This window comes from Narcine bancroftii, chromosome 4, assembly GCF_036971445.1.
Source record: "Narcine bancroftii isolate sNarBan1 chromosome 4, sNarBan1.hap1, whole genome shotgun sequence".
NCBI classification, from domain to species: Eukaryota; Metazoa; Chordata; class Chondrichthyes; order Torpediniformes; family Narcinidae; genus Narcine; species Narcine bancroftii.
The window spans coordinates 255,052,967-255,072,367 of NC_091472.1; the positions used below are offsets into that span (position 1 = coordinate 255,052,967).

The 19,401-nt window shown below is 43.0% G+C and overlaps 1 protein-coding gene across 4 annotated transcripts in view; it reads left to right on the top strand.

Moving 5' to 3' along the window:
• The window catches only part of adcy5 (adenylate cyclase 5), a 390,458-nt gene extending 377,769 nt beyond the window's left edge, over positions 1-12,689 (top strand). For all 4 annotated transcript variants that reach the window (XM_069934774.1, XM_069934775.1, XM_069934776.1 and 1 more), the window contains 4 exons: positions 219-482; positions 3,922-4,126; positions 9,234-9,358; positions 9,492-12,689. In XM_069934774.1, the coding sequence (XP_069790875.1) occupies positions 219-482; positions 3,922-4,126; positions 9,234-9,358; positions 9,492-9,620 (723 nt within the window). In that variant the 3' untranslated portion in view covers positions 9,621-12,689. The remainder of the gene's footprint in view (positions 1-218; positions 483-3,921; positions 4,127-9,233; positions 9,359-9,491) is intronic.
• The last annotated feature ends 6,712 nt before the right edge of the window (positions 12,690-19,401 follow it).

Here is a 19,401-nt window from a genome sequence, read left to right on the forward strand (position 1 = left end):
CTGCTGGCACTGTAACAGTGTTCCGCTAACCTTTACACTAAATGTGCCATTAGGGATGGGCAATAAATGCTGGCCTCACCAGACAATAAAAAATTCAGTTAAAAAAAAAAATTGTTTGTTCAAATGTCCATAATTTTAAATTTGCATTTCACATAATTTTAAGAAACCTTGGAAGTTTCAAACATGCTAAATGCACCTTTGCAATTTGACTTGTGTAGGCTACGGAAGAGAAGGAGGAAATGGAAGAACTGCAGGCATATAATAGGCGGCTCCTACACAACATCCTGCCTAAAGATGTCGCTGCCCACTTCCTTGCCCGCGAAAGGCGCAATGATGAGCTATACTACCAGAGCTGTGAGTGCGTGGCTGTGATGTTCGCCTCCATCAGCAACTTCTCTGAGTTCTACGTGGAGCTGGAGGCCAACAACGAGGGGGTGGAGTGCCTCCGCCTCCTGAACGAGATCATCGCTGACTTCGACGAGGTAAGTTGCCGACAGGAGATACTGGGTAACCCGGAGTGAGGGCTTATCCTCCTTGAAGTGCGTGAATGAAACCTCGGTGAATCAGAGGTCTGCAATCTGTGGAGAAATGGAGCAACACACTGGAGGAACTCTGGATCAGGCAGCATCTGCGGAAAGCAATGCATAGTCAACATATTGGGCCGAAAACCCTTAATCAGGAATAGCAAGAATCAGGTGGACATGAAATAAAGTGATGGGAAGTGAAAGGGGAGGGGGAGGAAGAGGGAGAATAGAATGGGCTGGCAGGCACAGGTTGCCAAACAAGTCAATAAGTTGGTTAAAACATGTGGTATGATAACCTTCATTAATTGGGGGAATTAAGTTCAAGAGCCATGGGTAATGCTCAGGTTAGATCACACTTGGTTGCCTCATTAAAGAAAGGATGTGGACACTTTGAAGAGGGTGCAGAGGAGATTTATCAGAATGGTGCCAGGTCTCGGGAGCCTGAACTACAGGGAAAGGTTAAGCAAGTTGACAGAAGCTTTATTCCTTGGGTAATCTCATAGCGGTGTACAAAATCATGATAAGGACTAGATCGGGTGAATACAGAGTTTTTTTGTCCAAAGTAGGGGAATCGATAACCGGAGGACATAGATATAAGGTGTGTGTGGGGGGGGGGGGGGGTGGGGGGGGAAGGGGAAGAGATTTAACAACAATCTGAGGGGTAACAGAGGGTGGTGGGTGTTTGGAACAGGCTGCCGGAGGAGGTGAATGAGGCAGGTACTATAATACATGGATGGATACATGGAGAGGATGGGAACTAGTGTGGGTCAGAATAGGCAAGTTGGGCCAAAGAACCTGCTTCCACATTCTGTGACTCAATGACTAAAGGAGGTAAAGAAGGAGCTTGCAGATTCTAAAGGACACAAATTTAAAGTTGGTTGGGGGGAGGGTTGGGGTGGGGGGTGCTTAAAGGAAATGTGCGGGGCTTTTTTTTCAGAGGGAGGGGTCGGTGCCTTTTCTGCAAAGATACAGAAAATGTTATAGGTCCATGGCAGATCAGGAAGCATCTGTGAAGAAGGAAACAGGTAACTTTTCAGCTTGAAGGCTCTTCTCAGAATCTGGTGAATAGAATTCTGGTGAAAAATTATGAACCTGAATGGTTCATTCTGCTTCTGCGCCCCTGCACCACCACCCCCCCCCCCCACCCCCCACCCCCTCATTCCCACCTCAATGCTGCCTCACCAGCCAAATACATTCAGCATTTGATTTTAGATTCCCAACACCCACTGCCACAAAACTACCAGTTCCTACAGAAATTCCGTCTGGGTGCTCTCAAACCAGATGGCATTAACATAGACCTCCAATTTCTGTTGACCTCCTCTCCTGTGTCTCTCTCTTTCTCTCATCCCTCGGTCTCCTTTCCTCCGGCTCCCCTACCCCTTCCCTTCCTTCTCCTATCAGAGAGTTACTTTCTTCCCACTCCTCCTTCTCAGCTTTTTTCTCATCTACCCTCCCACCTGTATCCTCTTTACCTGTGCTCCTCCCCCTGCCCCTTCCTCCCTCCCTCTCCTCTCCTTCCTGCTCCACCCACCTTTTTATTCAGACATCTGCCTGTTTTTTTTCTCAATCCTGTCAAAGGGCTCAGGCCTGAAACATTTGTTATCCTTTACTTCCTATAGATGCTGCGTGACCTGCTGAGTTTCTTCAGCACATTGGTGTATTGTTCAGTGATGTCCTTCCGAAGCAGAAAGCTGCTGTCCTTATCCTCTCTTGCCTCTCTGGGAGCCAAGGATGGGATTGATTCATAATCCTCTTTGAAATGGTGCAGATAGCCATTCAGTTGTAGGTGGTGACTTATAGCCACCTTCCCAGGAACAGCCATAAATTCTGGACGCTAACGTCGCCCAGAGCCCTGAAACAAATGATTAAAAATAAGAGTTTTACAGCACGGAAATAGGCTCTTCGTCCACATCAGCCAAGTTCTCTACCCAAGCCAATTCACCTATCGCCTGATAACCTGTGGTCCTCCCCTCCCCATTCCCTTTTATTTGGGTGCCTACCTATTTCCAGCTCTTCCTCATGAAGTGTTTCAGCCCAGAACATCTATACTTTCACAAAGGCTGTCTGACCCACTAAGTTCCTCCAGCAGTTAATGTGTTGCTACAGTTTTCCAGCATCTGCTGTCTCCTTTGTTCATCCCTATTCATCCCTGATTGTCCTTTATCACTTTCCTAGCCATGCAACTGCCTACATGGCTTTTAAACATACACTTGTACCCATGTCTTTCATTTCCTTTACCCACAACCCTCTGTGTGAAGAATATGCCTCTCAGGCCCCATTTAAATCTCTCCCCTCTGGATTCCACAGGACAACAATTTTTTTTCAAAAGGATTACTTTCTGAAAAAAAATAGGGGATTTTGGTAGACAACTTCAAACTGAATGCAGATAATTTCATATTTGCTATTTCACGTTCTAATTTGGAAACACATTAAGTTCACATTAAATGAATTTAGCATGTTTAATCACATAATGATGTCGACACATTGTTTTACTTCAACTGATCAAAAAAGTGTTTTGTTTGTACTCGTCTTCTGATGCCTCTCATATTAGTGTCCAGCGATAGTCAGCAGCATTGATGGATTTCAGTTGCCCTGATACCTCGTTTCCACAGTCGCAATGTCCTGGTGAAACCTTTCACCATGTTTGTCATTGACTGCACCAAGACAGCAGAGAAGAGGTCCAAGTACGAATGCAATAAATGTTATTGTTAAGTACTCTCACTATTGCTAATGTCTGAAGGACATGTGGATGGAACAACATGTGTTCAATGTAATGGACAGCATCTGTGCATGTGAACAGCTTTTATAGTCTGTCTGCATTAATCCTGACTAACCATGCCCAGGCCTAAGACGACATTTGTAGAGCACTACAGTGAGTGCATGCCCAGGCATGCACGGACTGACCAAAGCAGCTTGTGTTGTGGGCAAAATACTAATAGACTTAAAATAAGACAGGAGATCACAAAAAAGGTTATAGCTTTAAAAAAAAAGGTATGTGATGGGAAAATGTTGAGATGACTTTTATGATCATCAGTCCAAAATCCATAAAGTACACCCAAAGTGTTTAGGAAGCAAAATCTTCATTGTCCAGTGTTCCCTTACACTGGGGAAATAAAAGCCTATTTATTTTATCTACACCCTCCTTACGATTTTATAAACCTCTACAAGGTCTCCCCAACCCTCCCCCCACCTCTGACATTCCAGGGTGAAAAGTCCCAGCCTACCCAGCCTCTCCCACCAGTCCCAGTAAAATAGAACTCAAAATCTGTAGGGAACAGTGGAGAGAGTGCAGCTCTGCGCACCTGATGTGAGATGGGGGATGGTGGGACGGGGTTAGTTTGAGGCAACTCATCCAGAGTCTCATTTTTACAGTAAGCTATTGCTTGACTCACTGCAGATCATCAGTGAAGACCAGTTCCGTCAACTGGAGAAAATTAAGACCATAGGCAGCACATACATGGCAGCGTCTGGACTGAACGATTCCACGTACGATAAGGTTGGCAAGACACACATCAAGGCTCTAGCGGACTATGCCATGAAATTGATGGACCAGATGAAGTACATCAACGAGCATTCATTTAATAACTTCCAGATGAAAATAGGTAAATTGGGGAGGACGAAGGGGTGCGGGGTATGGTGGGGAGGGTGGGGGGGGGGGGGGGGGGGGAGGTATGGATTATGTTGGGGAAAAGTGTCCAGGTTTTGGTGAGGGTGCAGAGGAGATTGACCAGAATGGACCCAGGATTGAGGAGACACGTGAGGAATCAGAGTTAATCTCATTATGGATGAAAAAGTTCAGAGAGCCATTATTGGAGGCTATTATCAGTCGCAATGGTTTCTACACTAATGCAAACAGGTTCTAACTTCTGGATTGTCAATAGCCTGAGGACACTGGAGGTATTAAAGGAGGAGATAGGATTTTAGAGTTAATAGACTTCTGCCACACAGAAAAAGGCCCTTCAGCCCAACTTGTCTGTGCTAACCAAATTAGTCCCACTTGACTGTTTCTCTATCCCGCTAAACCTTTCCCATCCATGTACCTGTCTAAATGTTATTTGAATTTTACAGTAGTCATCACTTCCTCTGGAAGCTCGTTCCATTTACCCACCACCTTCTGTGTGAAGAAGGTGCCCCCAGATCCCTGTCAAATCTCTCTACTCTCACCTTAAATCTAAGCCATTTCCCCCCCCCCCCCACCTCCCTTGATGCTGGTATCCCCTCCCTCTCTTATCCACCTATTACTTCCTGCTGTTGGGACTGTGCTCCTCACCCTGCCTCTCCCCTCACCATTTTGTTTGGGTGCCTGACTACATTTTGCTGATACCATGATTCAAGCCTGAAACATTGGTTATGTATCATTATCTTGTTTGACTTACTGAGTTTCTCCAGCATTATGTTTTTACTTGAATCACAATGTCTGTAGACTTTTGTGTTTTACCTAAATCTCTGCTCTCCACTTTTAGATTCATCTACTCTGGACAAAAAGGCGAAAATAATTTACCTTATCTATGCCCCTCATGATTTTATAAACCCCTAGAGGATTATCCCTCAGCCTCCTACGTTCCAGGGAGAAAAGTCCTAGCCTATCAAGTCTCTGTACCCATCTTAGGATGGTTATAGATGGAGTAAATGAAAGTAGGGTTTTTCGACTGAGGGTAGGTGAGATTCAAACCAGAGGACACGGGTTAAGGGTGAAAGGGGCAAGGTTTAGGGGGAACATGAGGGGAAACTTCTTCACACAGAGAGGAGTGGGAGTGTGGAACGAGCTGCCAGCTGAAGGGGTGAATGCGGGCTCAGTTTTAATATTACGAAAAATGTTGACAGGTACGTGGCTGGGAGGGGTATGGAGGGCTATGGACTGGATGCAAGTCAGTGAGATGAGGTACAATAATAGGCACAGACTAGAAGGGCTAAAGGGCCTGTTTCAGTGCTCTGATAAGTAAAACGTGAAAATCCGCAGACACCGTGGTTGAAGTAAAAACACAATGCTGGAGAAACTCAGCAGGTCGAACATCAGAAGTAAAAGACAAAAGTCTGCATTTGATACCTTGATGAAGGGCTGAAGCCCAAAATGTTGGTCATGTATCTTTATCTTTGACAAAAGACAAAGGAGGAAAAACCCAACACCCAACCCCAACCCACCAATTTTCCCCTGCAACCGCTGCAACCGTGTCTGCCTGTCCCGCATCGGACTTGCCAGCCACAAACGAGCCTGCAGCTGACGTGGACATTTACCCCTCCATAAATCTTCGTCCGCAAAGCCAAGCCAAAGATAAACTATACTGTTTGACCTGCTGAGTTTCTCCAGCAGCATGTTTTTACTCTGTGCTGTATGTTGTATGGTTTCACGATTCTCCTTATAACTCAAAAATCAGGGGATTCAGAGCTCGAGGGAACTAACACAGAAGAGGAGTTGACTCCTGGACCAGATCACCCATGAGAATTTTAAATCTTGGAGCAGAATTGAGGGGCCAAGTAGTCTATTCCTACTTGTATTTTCTTATGCTCCTACACAGATTTAACACACCTGACAAGAACTAATGAGGAGGATTTTTAGGCAACAAATTGAATAAAATTCTTATGGAGTTTGGGAGGGTTGTTGTGGGGTTTATGTTTCTCCTGGCTAGAATCAAAATGGGCGGTGGTGGGGGGTGGGGTGGTAACTGTTCAGGATAGAGGTCATTATAAATTCCTGCTCCCAGTGGGGGGGGGGGGTGGTTAATCTTTGGGATAATTTATCCTCTAGAGCAATGGAAGCTCAGATGCTAAGTATAGATTTTTAACTATTAAGGGAATCAAGGTTTGTGGAGTTAGCACAAGAAAGGGTGATAAAGTAAAGGGTCAGCAGGGATGGCAAGTCAGGCTGAATGGCCTACCTCTGCTTCAATTTCTTTTGTTATTCTGAAGGAATAGTGAAGGCAGAGTGTAAGTTTGAAGGGGAAAAAGAAATTGCAGGGTTTGTGGGAATGTCAGGGAGAGAATCATATTAATCTTTCAAAGAGCTAATATGGGCAGGCTGGGCTGAATGGCCTGCTTCTGTGCATGTCATTACTGAGTATTCCCCTCCTTCGACAGTCACACATTGCAAAGCATGATTTGAGGGAAGTTAAAACGAGAAAGTTTGCAGATGCTGGGCTTGAGTGAAATGCACATACGTGCTCGAGAAACACAGCAGGACCTGTTGAGTTTCTCCAGCATATTGGTGCATTGCACTCAACCTATTCCTGACAAAGGGCACAGGCCCGAAATGTCGGTCACTCTTTACGTGAATGTTGCATGACCTGCTGAGTTTCTCCAGCATGTTTGTGTATGCACAGGATTTGAGAGGAACATCTTTCAAAAATGGTAGGGCTAGGGAGCTCACTGGTTGAAAGTACTTAATAAGGATCTGAAGAGTAAGAAGCGCCAGGATTATGGAATAAGATCAGTCTGTTTGCAGATGACACGCAAAGTTGGCATAGTGGTTAGTGCAACGGATTTACAGTGACAGCGATCAGGACGGGGGTTCAAACCCTGTGCTGTCTTTAAGGAGATTGTACATTCTCCCCCAGTCTGTGTGGGGTTTTTCCCGGGTGCTCTGGTTTCATCCCACCGCTTGAAACGTACCGGGGATGTAGGTTAATTGGGTGTAAATTGGGCAGCACAGACTCATGGACTGAAATGACCTTTTACCGTTCTGTATGTCTAATTTTACTTTTTTTTAAATTGGTGGTACAATAAGCCACTTAGTTCAAAGGCAAATTGGGATGATGTTAAAAGTCAGGTTCAAGTTTATTTATCATCCGATTAACCATATAACCATTTATGGAGCGGAAACAGGCCATGTTGGCCTTTCGAGTCCGCACCAGTTCACTGATTTTGTGCGCCCTCTTCAGGCATTGGTCCCAGTAGATCTTCATTCAATAACGATTGATTGTACAAGTACAACCAACGAAACAGTGTTCTCCGGTCTTTAGTACAAAACACTGCAAGCACACAAATGAGATGTGAACAGTAGGTGTATACAAATATTAAAAGATCATTGTTAAATAAACAGTAGACTCACCGAGGGTTTGTATGTGCAGTTCATCGGTCATTCTGCAGTCTTACTGCCTGTGCAAAGAAGCTGTTTCTCAGTCTTGTGGTTCTGGCTCCGATATTCCTGTATCACTTTCCCAATAGGAGTAGCTAAAAGAGGCTGTGTGTGTGATGCAGGGGTAGATGGTTGGGGTAGGTTTTGAATAATATAAATTTCCAGAGGGAGTAGTAGAGACGGGTTGTACAATCAAAAGATATTTGGACCGATAGATGGACAGGAAAGGTTCAGAGGGATATTGACTGAACACCAGCATGAACAAGTTGAGCCAAAGGGCCAGCTGCAGAACTCTATGACTATGGTTTATATCATTAGTTTGCAACCTTTTTTCCCCATCCACAGACTGCTTCATGTTCCCTTTTACTTTATTTGAGCTATAACAAAGCCACAGACCCTCAGTGGAGGGTGGTCCTTGCTGACAACCTTGAGCCCCTTCACAGACCACCAATGGGATTAGAGTTTTGTTCTAGTGGAAGAAACATTTCAGAATTTTTTACTTCTTTTGATGTCAAATTTTCAACCTGGTTTTACATATTATAGTACTGTACTTATTTATTATATCAGGCTTTTTTCCACTGAGGTTGGATGAGGACATGGGTGAAGGGTGAAAGGTGAAATGTTTAGAACATGGAACATTATAGCACAGGCCCTTCAACCCAAAATGTTGTGCTGACCTACTAAAATTTTTTTAAAAAATTCTCTATCTCATAACCCTCTATTTTTCTGATAGAACAAAAAGGGAAACATTAGGGGTAATTTCTTCAAGCAGAGAGGAGTGAGAATATGGAAAGAGATGTCAGCTGAAGTAATGAATGCGGGCTTCATTTTGACATTTAAGAAAAATTTGGATCAGTACATTGTTGGGTCGGAATGGAGGGATATGGTCCGGGAGCAGGTCAAAGGGACAAGGCAGTATAATAACAGTTTGAGTGAAACATGAAAGTCTGTGAATGCTGTGATTGTAGTAGAATAAAAATTGGCACAGACTAGATGGGCCAAAAGGCCTGTTTCTATGCTGTTATGTTCTATGGTTCTAATATTAGCCTTGCCATGTCCCCGAGGACTACCTCTCACAAACTCATAGGCCACCAGTGCTCCACGGACCACTTGTTGAGATAAAAACACAGAAATGTTGGAGGAACTCAGCTGGAGTTCCTCCATCCTTAGGAGGTAAAAATATATTGCATAACTAATGTTTCGGACCTGAGTCCTTCTTCAAGGTACCTTTATGGACACTGCAAGACCTGTTGAGTTCCTCCAACATTTCTGTGTTTTTACTACAATCACAGCTTCTGCAGACCTCGTGTTGCACCCCACTTGTTGCGATATCCTGACTTCTGTAATATTGGGTGCACACTCTCTTAAGATGTACATCTCGTAACACCTTCTCTCGGTATTTCTCTACAAATGTTTCAATGTAGAACTGAGTAGACCTGGTTTGCCTGAACGTCAGCAGAAAGCATGTTGCCTCTCACAGTAAGCATTTCTAAGTTATTAAAATTAATCGCTCACTATGGTCCAAAACCTCCTGTGAGTAAATGGAACCACGAGATGGTACTGGGGTGAAGGGAAGTGGTTCAGTTATATGTCTGAGAAAGCAGAGGAGATTTGAAGCTCTGTGTTTTTCTGATTAGGACTGAACATTGGGCCTGTTGTAGCTGGAGTTATTGGAGCACGCAAGCCTCAGTACGACATCTGGGGAAATACTGTCAATGTAGCAAGTCGAATGGACAGCACGGGAGTCCCGGACAGAATTCAGGTAGTTCTGAATTGAATTGTTTCTTGTCATGTGGATTCAGGGGCTTATTAATGCGGTGTGTTTTCCTATACGAGTCTATTAGCTATGGCACTGTGAATACCCTCCAATAAACTGCTGGTTTCTGTCTCTTCAGGTGACTACAGATATGTACCAGGTCCTGTCAGCTGAAAGCTATCGCTTGGAATACCGGGGACTGGTCAAGGTCAAAGGCAAAGGCGAGATGTCCACATATTTCCTGAATGAGGGTCCAAGCAGCAGTTAGCGACAACAAGCGCAGTCACAGAGAACTCTGCTCATCAAACATTTGGAAAGCCTTTGTCGTGTTCATGATACTGAGGGATGGGCTGCGGATCTGTAACGTTATAACAACCTCTGAGTGATGTTATCGACCCACCCCCACTCCACCCACCACCACAGCACGGCAGGCAGAGAGGTTCTCAAACACTCCCCACCCACCCAACACAGACACACAAATTAGCAGGAAAATCTGTCGGGACAAGTTAGAGGCCGTTCAGCCCCCTAGCACCTGACCCCAAAGAGAGATCAGAGCCGATCTGCATCATGACCTTCACCACCCAGCTTGATTCCACGTGTTGAAGGCACCATAACCTTGACACCTCTGGGCGGGATGGTATCCTATTGGAGAAGTGTCCTCCTCCTGTCAGACAAGCTGAAAAAGTGTGTTGAATACTAAGCCTTCCTGGAACTTGACGTGGCAAGAACAATGCAGAAGCACACACGTGGATTGACACGTACGTACACTTTTACCCACCCAGATGCCCATATTTGAGGACACACACTCACAAATAATTCCCTCACAAGACACAGGCTCTTTGGCATTGCCAGCTTTTAATGCTGACTCACTTTCCCCTATTGCCTTCCAGCTGGTGATGGGGTGAGTTGTCTTCTTGAACCATCACCCATGGCAATGGTACTCCAACGTTGCTGCCATGACATTTCCAGAATTTGGATCTGGTGATGATAAAAGAGTCATAATATATTTCAGTTCTGGATGAATTGTGACATAGCTGGCACTGTTTCCGTCGCCTTATTCTGCTCGGTTGTAGGAACTGTGGGTGTTTGGAGACATTGGCCTAACCTGAGCAACTGTCACGCTTTTACAAATACTTTGTGCATACACTGTGCACCCGCAGTGGAGGGAGTAACTATAGGACGGTGGATCAGGTGGTAATTAAAGGGGGCTCCTTTGAACTGGATGGTATTTTGTTTCTTGGGAGTTGCTGGCATGTGCACTTAACCAGGCAAATGGGGGAGTATTCCATCACACTCCACATGTTTGCCTTGTAGATGGTGGGAGGGCCTTGGGGTATCAGGAGATAGGTCACTTGCCTTGTGATACCGAGCCTCCAGACGGTTGTTGTTTCCACACCATTTACGGGGGCTGGTTCAATTATGTTTTGTTGAGTGGTAAGCTTCAGGTTATTTATTATGACAGGATGATCTTGCTCAAAATTAAGCAGATTCCCATGGATTGGAAATGGGAAATTGTGCTACAAAATGTTCTTTGCCAATTATCAGCCTGTGCCTGAACTCTGTCTGGGTCTCAGTACATGAGGATATGAACCGTTCCATTATATAAAGTGTTGTGAGTGAAAATGCACATGGTGCTGTCATCAGTAATCCCTTTTCTAATCATATGATGGGAGGAAGGTCATTGACGTAGCAGTTGAAGATGGCGGGGCCAAGGACGCTTCTCCGAGGAACACCTGCAGCCATGTCCTGGGCTTGGATGATTGACCTCAAACAGCCTCTAACATCCTCTTTTGAGTGATCCAACCAATTGGAATGAACAGAGTGGTACAGCACAGAAACAGGCCCTTCGGGCCTCAATGTCTGCGCCCAACATGATGCCAAATGAAACTAAAAGTTCAAAAGAGTGTTTTCCTCTTAATGCTCATTGACTTCAGTTTTACCAGGGGTGCCTTGATGCCATACAGTCAAAAGCTGCCTTGATGTCGAAAGCAGTCACTCTCACATCTGGAATCAAGCCCTTCTGTCCATGTACAGTGATATGGGGTCTGGAGCCCATAGTACTTGGTGGAACCCAAACTGATCATTGGTGAGCAGGTCATTGGTAGCTGCTGCTAAATAGTCTGTGGATGCCACCCTGTATCGTTCTACTAATGATTGAGAATAAACTATTGGCACCAGGATTTGCCAGATTGTATTTGTCCTGCTTTTATGTAGAAAGGTCTCACAGGACAAGTTGTTCACTTTGTCACCCATGTTTAGCTGTGCTGGAACAAATTGGCTGGTGGTCTGACCAATGCTGTGGGCCAGGTCTTTCGACAGTTGCAGCCAGGATGTTGGCTGGTGCCATACCCTTGGTGTCCAGAGCTCTCAGCCTTTTGTTGACATCACATTGGGTAAGTTGAATTGGCCAAAGATTGGTTTCTGTGACAGACACACAAACAAACACACACACACACACACACACACACACACACACCTGTACCACTGTGACAGTACAAGACATCAAGACATTTGGCTAGTTAAAATAAGCCCAGATTTCACCCTCTGTGTACTCCACTTGTTCATTCAGCTGCTGCACCTTCAGTTGCCCAGACAATGGAGGGAAGAGACAGTCCCACCATCACTATGAAAAGAGAAACCTTCCTTCTGCAGGACATGGATAGGGGAGTGGGTGAGGGGGTGTTGGTGGGGGAGAAAGAAACACTTTCAAATCTACCCCCCTTTTTTAAGAGAATTTGTAATATTACTGCAAGTTTAGCAGAGAACTAGAATTCTATATTTTGTAAAGGTAACAGCAAACGCTGCGTACACCAGTGTATCTTATTCTGATCTATTAATGCCATTACAAGCACCAACTACAGCACCCTCTCTGCGTAATTCACTGTCTCTTCCAGCTACGCATTCACCTTGATTTGCAATGAGGCTTTGTTGCATGCAGAAGCCAGCTATCTCGCCCACCCTCTCCAATGCTATTCGCACTACCGCCCCACACCCCCTTCCCTTTGTTTGCACAACCCCCTCCTTCCTCCCCTATTCACCCCTACATTCTTGAAACAATATCTGGTTCTATGGGCCGATGAACTGCAGCATTACAAGGACTATAAGGAGCAGGCCCCGCGATCAGGGATCAGCCACATTTGGCCAACAGAGAGGGTCAGTTCTGGGTCTGTGACAGCAGGAATGTAATTGGTAAGATAAACTTCAGTGATTTATAAGAGGGAAATGCACTTTTTTAATCCACATCTTGCAGACATTATGGTAATTTCCCATGGAAATTAAAATGTGTTCAATAATTTATTATAAACTGTATTAAACAAAATATTGCTTCACTGCAAAATGTCTGATGTATCATTTGTTAGGATGTTTTACTGTGGAATTCGGGATCAATATGGAGAAAATGTTGCTGTTCATATGCAAAATGTGTCCTAAGACATTAACAATGACCTGCATTTCTATTGAACCTTGAATGTTGAAAAATACCCCAAGGTACTTCGATGAAAAGTTAGCAAGCAAAGTCTGTGGCTACATAACAGTTTCAGCGACCACAGTTCCAACCTTACTTCAAGCACTGGCGTAAAACACGAAAGTCTGTGGACACCATGGTTGAAGTAAAAACACAATGCTGGAGGGCAAACAGTGTATTTTATGTAGAAAATATAAAGGTACATAACCAACATTTCGGGTTAAGCCCTTCATCAAGATAGGAGTAGGGAGGAGCACGGTCCCAGAGGTAATAGGTGGATAAGGGAGAGAGGGCACACCAGCATTCAGATGGCTCTGTGAATGGAGTGGGAAGGGGGTGAGGAGCTGGAGGAAAGAAGACAGAAAGAGAAGGGAATGAGAATGGAGAGCAGGATCAGGAGAAGTCGATGTTAATGCCATCCCGATGAAGAGTGCCCAGACGGAAAGTCTAGTGTTGTTCCTCCAGTCTTCAGGTGGTCTATGGAGTTTTCATTTTCTTTTGCATGCATGGGTTACCTAGAACATAGAACAGAATAGCACAGCAACAGACCCTTGGCCTACATGCCTGTGCTACACATGATGCACAAATTAAACTCAAACTCTCTATTAGCACATAATACTCATCCCTCTATTCCCTGCATATTCACATTTTAACTGGAAGTCTATTAAACACTACCTCTGTATCCGCTTCCATCACTTCATGGCAGCTCTTCTCAGGCACCTATCACATTCTGTAAAAAAAATTACTCTGTACTTAGCCCCCCCCCCACCTTAAACACATAGAGATAGGAGCAGAAATAGGCTATTCAGCCCAACATGTCTGCTCTGCCGTTCAATCATGAACCAATCCATTTTCCACAGCCCCACTTCCCAGACTTCTACTGATACATTTGATGCCCTGGCTAATCAAGAACCTTTCAGTCTTTGCCTTAAATACACATATCTTCTATTATCTGGTATTTCTACCCTGGGAAAACTATTCTGACTGTCATCCCTTTAAATGCCTCTCATAATTTTATAAACTTCTATCAGGCCTTCTTTTCTTGTTTCTTTCCACATCCCAGAGATGTGGGTTGGGAGGTTAAGTGACTACTGAAAATTGCCCCTAATATGCAAGTAGGTGGTAGAAACTAGCTAGAGTTTAGTGGGAATGTGCAAAGAATGCAATGGGATTTGTGTAGCTTTAGAGTAATTAGGAGTTTGACAGATAATGTGGGCTGATAGTGGATGACTAAAACATCCCAAGGTACTTGAAGGGAAAGTTAACAAAGAGGTGTCCATGTTTGTCTTAAATGGGAGCTCCCGTATCCAAGTCACAGCAATGACAGTCCCTTCAGGGATCATGTACCTACATTTTCCAATCCTCAACCTTCTATGCGATGTTTCAAATGCTCATCCAAATGTTTCTTCAATGTTGAGAGTGCCTACCTCCACCAACCCATCAGGTAGTGTGTCCCTGATTCCAACCATCCTCTGGGTGAAAAAAAATCCTCAAATACCTCCAAGTCTCCCACCCTTAATCTAAACCACTTGGGCTCACTATTTATCCTATCTACACCCCTCATAATTTCAGTCTTCTTTCACTCCAAGAAAATAAAACCAGCCTTCTTCTTTTCTCCTCATAGCTGAAGCACTTAATCCTAGGCAATACCCCGGTGAATCTCCCGTGCACCATGTGCAGGGTAATTTCTTCCTTCTCAATAATACAGTCCTCAGTGGTTATTCCACAAAATCAAACATCCTCACCAGATTCACCTTGTCAGGACCCCACAAGATTTTATACATTTCAATCAAGACCTTTCTACCTCTTCTAAGCTCCTGCAAAGACATTAGCTTGTCCAACATCCACCTTGTAATCTTACCTGGTAAAACTAGATACTTACAAATTTTAATTTAAAAAAAAATGAGTCATACAGCATGGTAACAGGCCTTTCCAGCCACAAGCCAGTGTTGCCGAATTATACCTAATTGACCTCCAACACCATCCCCACCCCCATATGTTTTGAAGATTTAACATCTTTAAGGTGACCTATGGCCTATATAATTGAAGATAAACCTTTTCCCTATATTCAGAATAATGTAACATAAGTTATAACATTCCCATTATGCTACAACAGGTACTGTAATCCAGAAGTGAAACATTAAAGTCTGCAGACACTGTGATTGAAGTAAAAACCCAATGCTGGAGAAATTCCTGATACCTTGATGAAGCCTGAAACATTGATTATGTATCTTTACCTTTGCTCCATAAAGTACACTGTTTGATCTGCTGAGTTTCTCCACCATTTTGTTTTTGCTGGATATCCAGAGCCCACAAAATAAATTCCAATTGAAAACAAGATAGGAGATTTGGCTAGAAATAGCATCTTGCAAATCATAAAAACTTCAGACTGCAAACAAACTTTTCCTGCAATGTATCTTCCACAATTTAGTCTTCCTCCAGTGTTCATACTTTCATTTCTTATTCTCTCACTCTGTCATTTTACTGATGTTGATTGAAGGATAAATATTGTCCACTACATCAGGGTGATCTCCCCAGCTTTTATCTTAGTCTTATGTTCACCTGACATTTTTGAATGGCATCTCATTCAAAAGGGCAATCTCCTCGCAATCATTGTATTGGGTCAGATACACATGTCCATTGGATTGGCTGATCAGCTCTGTTACCTCCATCAGCCTAGAATGTAGAACATAGAACACTACAGCACTACAGCCCTTCAGCCCTTGATGTTGTACCAACCCACATATTCCTTAAAAAAAATGCTAAACCTTCCATACCTCATAACCCTCTTCCATCCATGTGCCTAAGAGTCTCTTAAATGCTCCTAATGGTTCAGCCTCCACCACCATTCCTGGCACCCACAACTCTGCGTAAGAAATGTATCTCCAATAACTCCCCTAAATTTTCCCTCCCTTTACTTTGTACATACAATATGTCCTCTGGTGTTTGTTATTCCAGCTCTGGGGAAAAGGCGCTGGCTGTTTGCCATATCTAAGCTTCTCATAATCTTGTAGATCTCTATTAAATCTCATTCTTCTACACTTAACAGAGAAAAGTCCCAGCTCTGCTAACCTTGCCTCATCAGACTTACCAGGCAACATCCTGGTAAATCTCCTCTTCACCCTCTGCATAACTTCCACATCCTTCCTATAATGAGGTGTCCAGAATTGAATACAATACTCCAAGTGTAGTCTCACTGGAGTTGCTCATGCAACATGAGCTCTCAACTCGAACTCATTCCTCTTACCTAGCCCCAAGACATCAACACATATGTACTGAATGGCAATGCTGAAGGCCTTAAGCAGGAGTGGGCAACTTTTTAAAAAAAAAACTAACATTTCACCAAGTATTCCTTATGCCATATGTGCTCTGCGATTAGTAAGGGAAGTGAGTGGAAAGAAAATGTTTGAAAACCATTGTTTTAATCATACCTAATTGACTCGTTATGTGCACGGTTTCATAACTCCAAAGGAAATGGGCCAATGACAATTTTTCTCAAGCAAATTATTTCAATAACAATTGGGTCTTGAGCAGTGGTTTTCAACCTTCCCTTCCCACTCACATACTACCTGAAGCAATCCTTTACCAATCACAGAGCACTTATGGCATAGGGAATATTGTGAGTTTTTAAATGAAGGTTGCCCACCCCTGGACTTCAGGATCACTCAAAGATTGTTTCTCTGTAATAGCATCTCACAACTAACAACAGACACGGAACTCCCCAGAGGTCACAAAATAGGAGCAGGTCACCTGCCCCTTACATCTTATCCACCATTCAGTATGATTGTGGCTAATCTACCCCAGGCTACAACAGCACCTCTTCTCTTACAACAATCTTTCAACAATGTACCTCTATTTAAATACTTCAAATGATCCAGGTGCCACAATCTTCTGGGGTGTAGAATTTATAGCAAATTTGCATACACATCATTAACAACTGTCCTTAGAGTCAGTTTTACAACACAGGAACAGGCCCTCTGCCCAACTTTCCATGCTGACTGTTTACAACCTTACCTGATACCATCTTTCTCTGCTCTCTTTAAATCTATATCCTCTAATTTTAGGCTCCCCTATCCTGGGATAAAGACAATGACATTTGGTAATGTTTCACATTCTCCTTTTATGTTTGCTGCAGGAGGTTCCATTCACATGTCTAAACTCCGGAGGTTGTACCTCCCCAAGACTAAAATACAACCCTTAGCATGGTTCCATGATCATTTGAAATATGCAAGTCTACAGACTCTGTGATTGTAGTAAAAAAATACAGGAATGGTAGAGGAGCTCAGCCGGTCTCGCAGCGTCCATAGGAGATAAAGATTATTACTGCCTTTTTGGGCCTGAGCCCTTCTTCAAGATAGAGCAAAAAGCAGGCAGGAGTCTCAATAAAGACTCTGAGAAAGGGGGAGGAGTCCAGACCCACAAACAAAAGGGATACGATAAGAGGAAAGGTGAGAATTGATTTTGGCTCTGTGAAAAGAGACAGAGAGAAAGAGAGAAAGCAAACACTAGAGGAAGGAGACAGGGGGATGAAGATGGTGGTGGTGGTGGTGGGGGGGGGGGGGGGTGGTGTTGCGGTGGATTTAACAGAAAATGTCGATGTTAATGCCATCAGGTTGGAAGGTGCCCAGACAGATGAGGTGACACCATCACAGTTTGATTTATTGAAGTGTCATCCTTTGGACCACAAGGTCGACCCTTTCAGGTATACATTGAAGATCTCTGAATTATATTCTAAAGAAGAGCAGGGAAGTTGTCTCCAGTGACTAGGTCAATGGGTTTATCAAAACAGTTAATCTATACATTTCTGGTTGTGCAATGTTGCGTACAAATTGCGATTATAGTCTTTGGGTTGTAAAGTAGGGCTGAGATTTTGAGACATTATAAAAGTAAATGTCTTAATATTTATTCACAAACCATTACCAGATTGTTTTCACTCATGCTAAGAGCACAAGATCATTTTACTACCAGTATTTTTCTATAATTATGTAGGAAATGTATATTATTTCCTGCTATTCTGTATCCACACAACTCAATTGCCCAATGTTTGGCACCTTGCCACCTGAACAGCAATTAATTAATCGCCTTGTAACTAATATTTTAGAGCCTAATGGGCAGCACAGTTAACTTAGCCATTAACGTGACACTGTCACAGTGCCAGCGACATGGGTTTGAATCCAGCACTGTCTGCAAAGAATTTGTATGTTCTCCCCATGTCTGCATAGGGTTTCTCCAGGAGCTCTGGTTTGCTCCCACCGTCCAAAACGTACGGGGCAGTAGTTTAATTTGGGTGTCATTGGGAGGCAGGGTTTAAATGGCCAGAATTGGCTTCTACCATGCTGTCAATAAAATTAAAAATAATTAAAATTTAGTGCTTCACCCACATATTTTTTAATCTATTAGTTATTTGAACAATGGCATGAGTCATCTATGTGCAAGAGCACTGCTTTTTACACTTCATAATTGGCTATACTCGTCAGTTTTCCATTACACAATATGAATTTTTGTACATTTAGCTTTGTTAGTTTAAAATAGTTTTGGGGTAATGCAAGTGTAATTTAATATCATAAATAAACCAAAGTTAACCTCCATGTAACAAACAGTAAGTACTTCAGTAATATTAGGCTTTATAAAATGTTTTGCTTTGCACACAATATGAAGTAGCCATGTAGAAACAGCTAAATTGTGTGATATAGTATGGAATACATCAAGTCCAACTTCCACAACCTTTCTTGCTTGTGAATTTATCCAATTTTACACTTTTCTAATAAAAGATTTTAAGATTCTAGTAGATCTATTTCATAATGTTCATGCATCAATTTTTTAAATCCTTGCCCACAAGATTTAATAGAGGGATCAGAGAGACAGGCAACCACTTGGTCCTCCAGAAGGTAAAATCAGGGTCAAAATTTAAACAGGTCTATTTCACTGGTACCTCTCCTCTAAAGTTCTGCTTGGCCAGATGATTAACCACAGCATAAAGTAATCACAGGAATAATTAATAAGCATCAGGGAAATGATAGAGTCCCAAGGTTGACAGTGGAAGAAGTCCATCAATTATATTAGCTCAGTTAGAACAATTTAATTGCTAACTACAGTATGTTTCAAATTATCCAGCCAATTCATCATCTAATGTACGATTTCCTCCTTGATCTTTAGAACTTTCACTTTAGTCATAAATCTCTTGTGAGAGACTTTTTGAAACTCAAGATACAAAGAGGGTCAGTCACATTACCTCAGAGAATTCCACTAAGCCTATTAGAGATGACCTGCCTCGCATGAACCCACTTTGGCTGAGATTTATTGGCTCTACTATTGTCAGATCTCTTGAATTACTTTCTTTGTAACAGGCATCATTTCTCTCATTACAGATGCTGATCTCACAAATCTGTATCACAATTTTTTTTCCATAATTCATCCCACTAACTTATTAAAATATTAATCCTTTTTCAGTTTTTGTTTTTAAAACAATCCATATCATTTTATGCAATTTAAAAAAAAAATAGGTCAATCTGTTTCCTCTAAATTTGGATCCATCCCTTCATTCATGTTCGTTTTGATTTAAAGAAAAATATAAATAAACACAAAA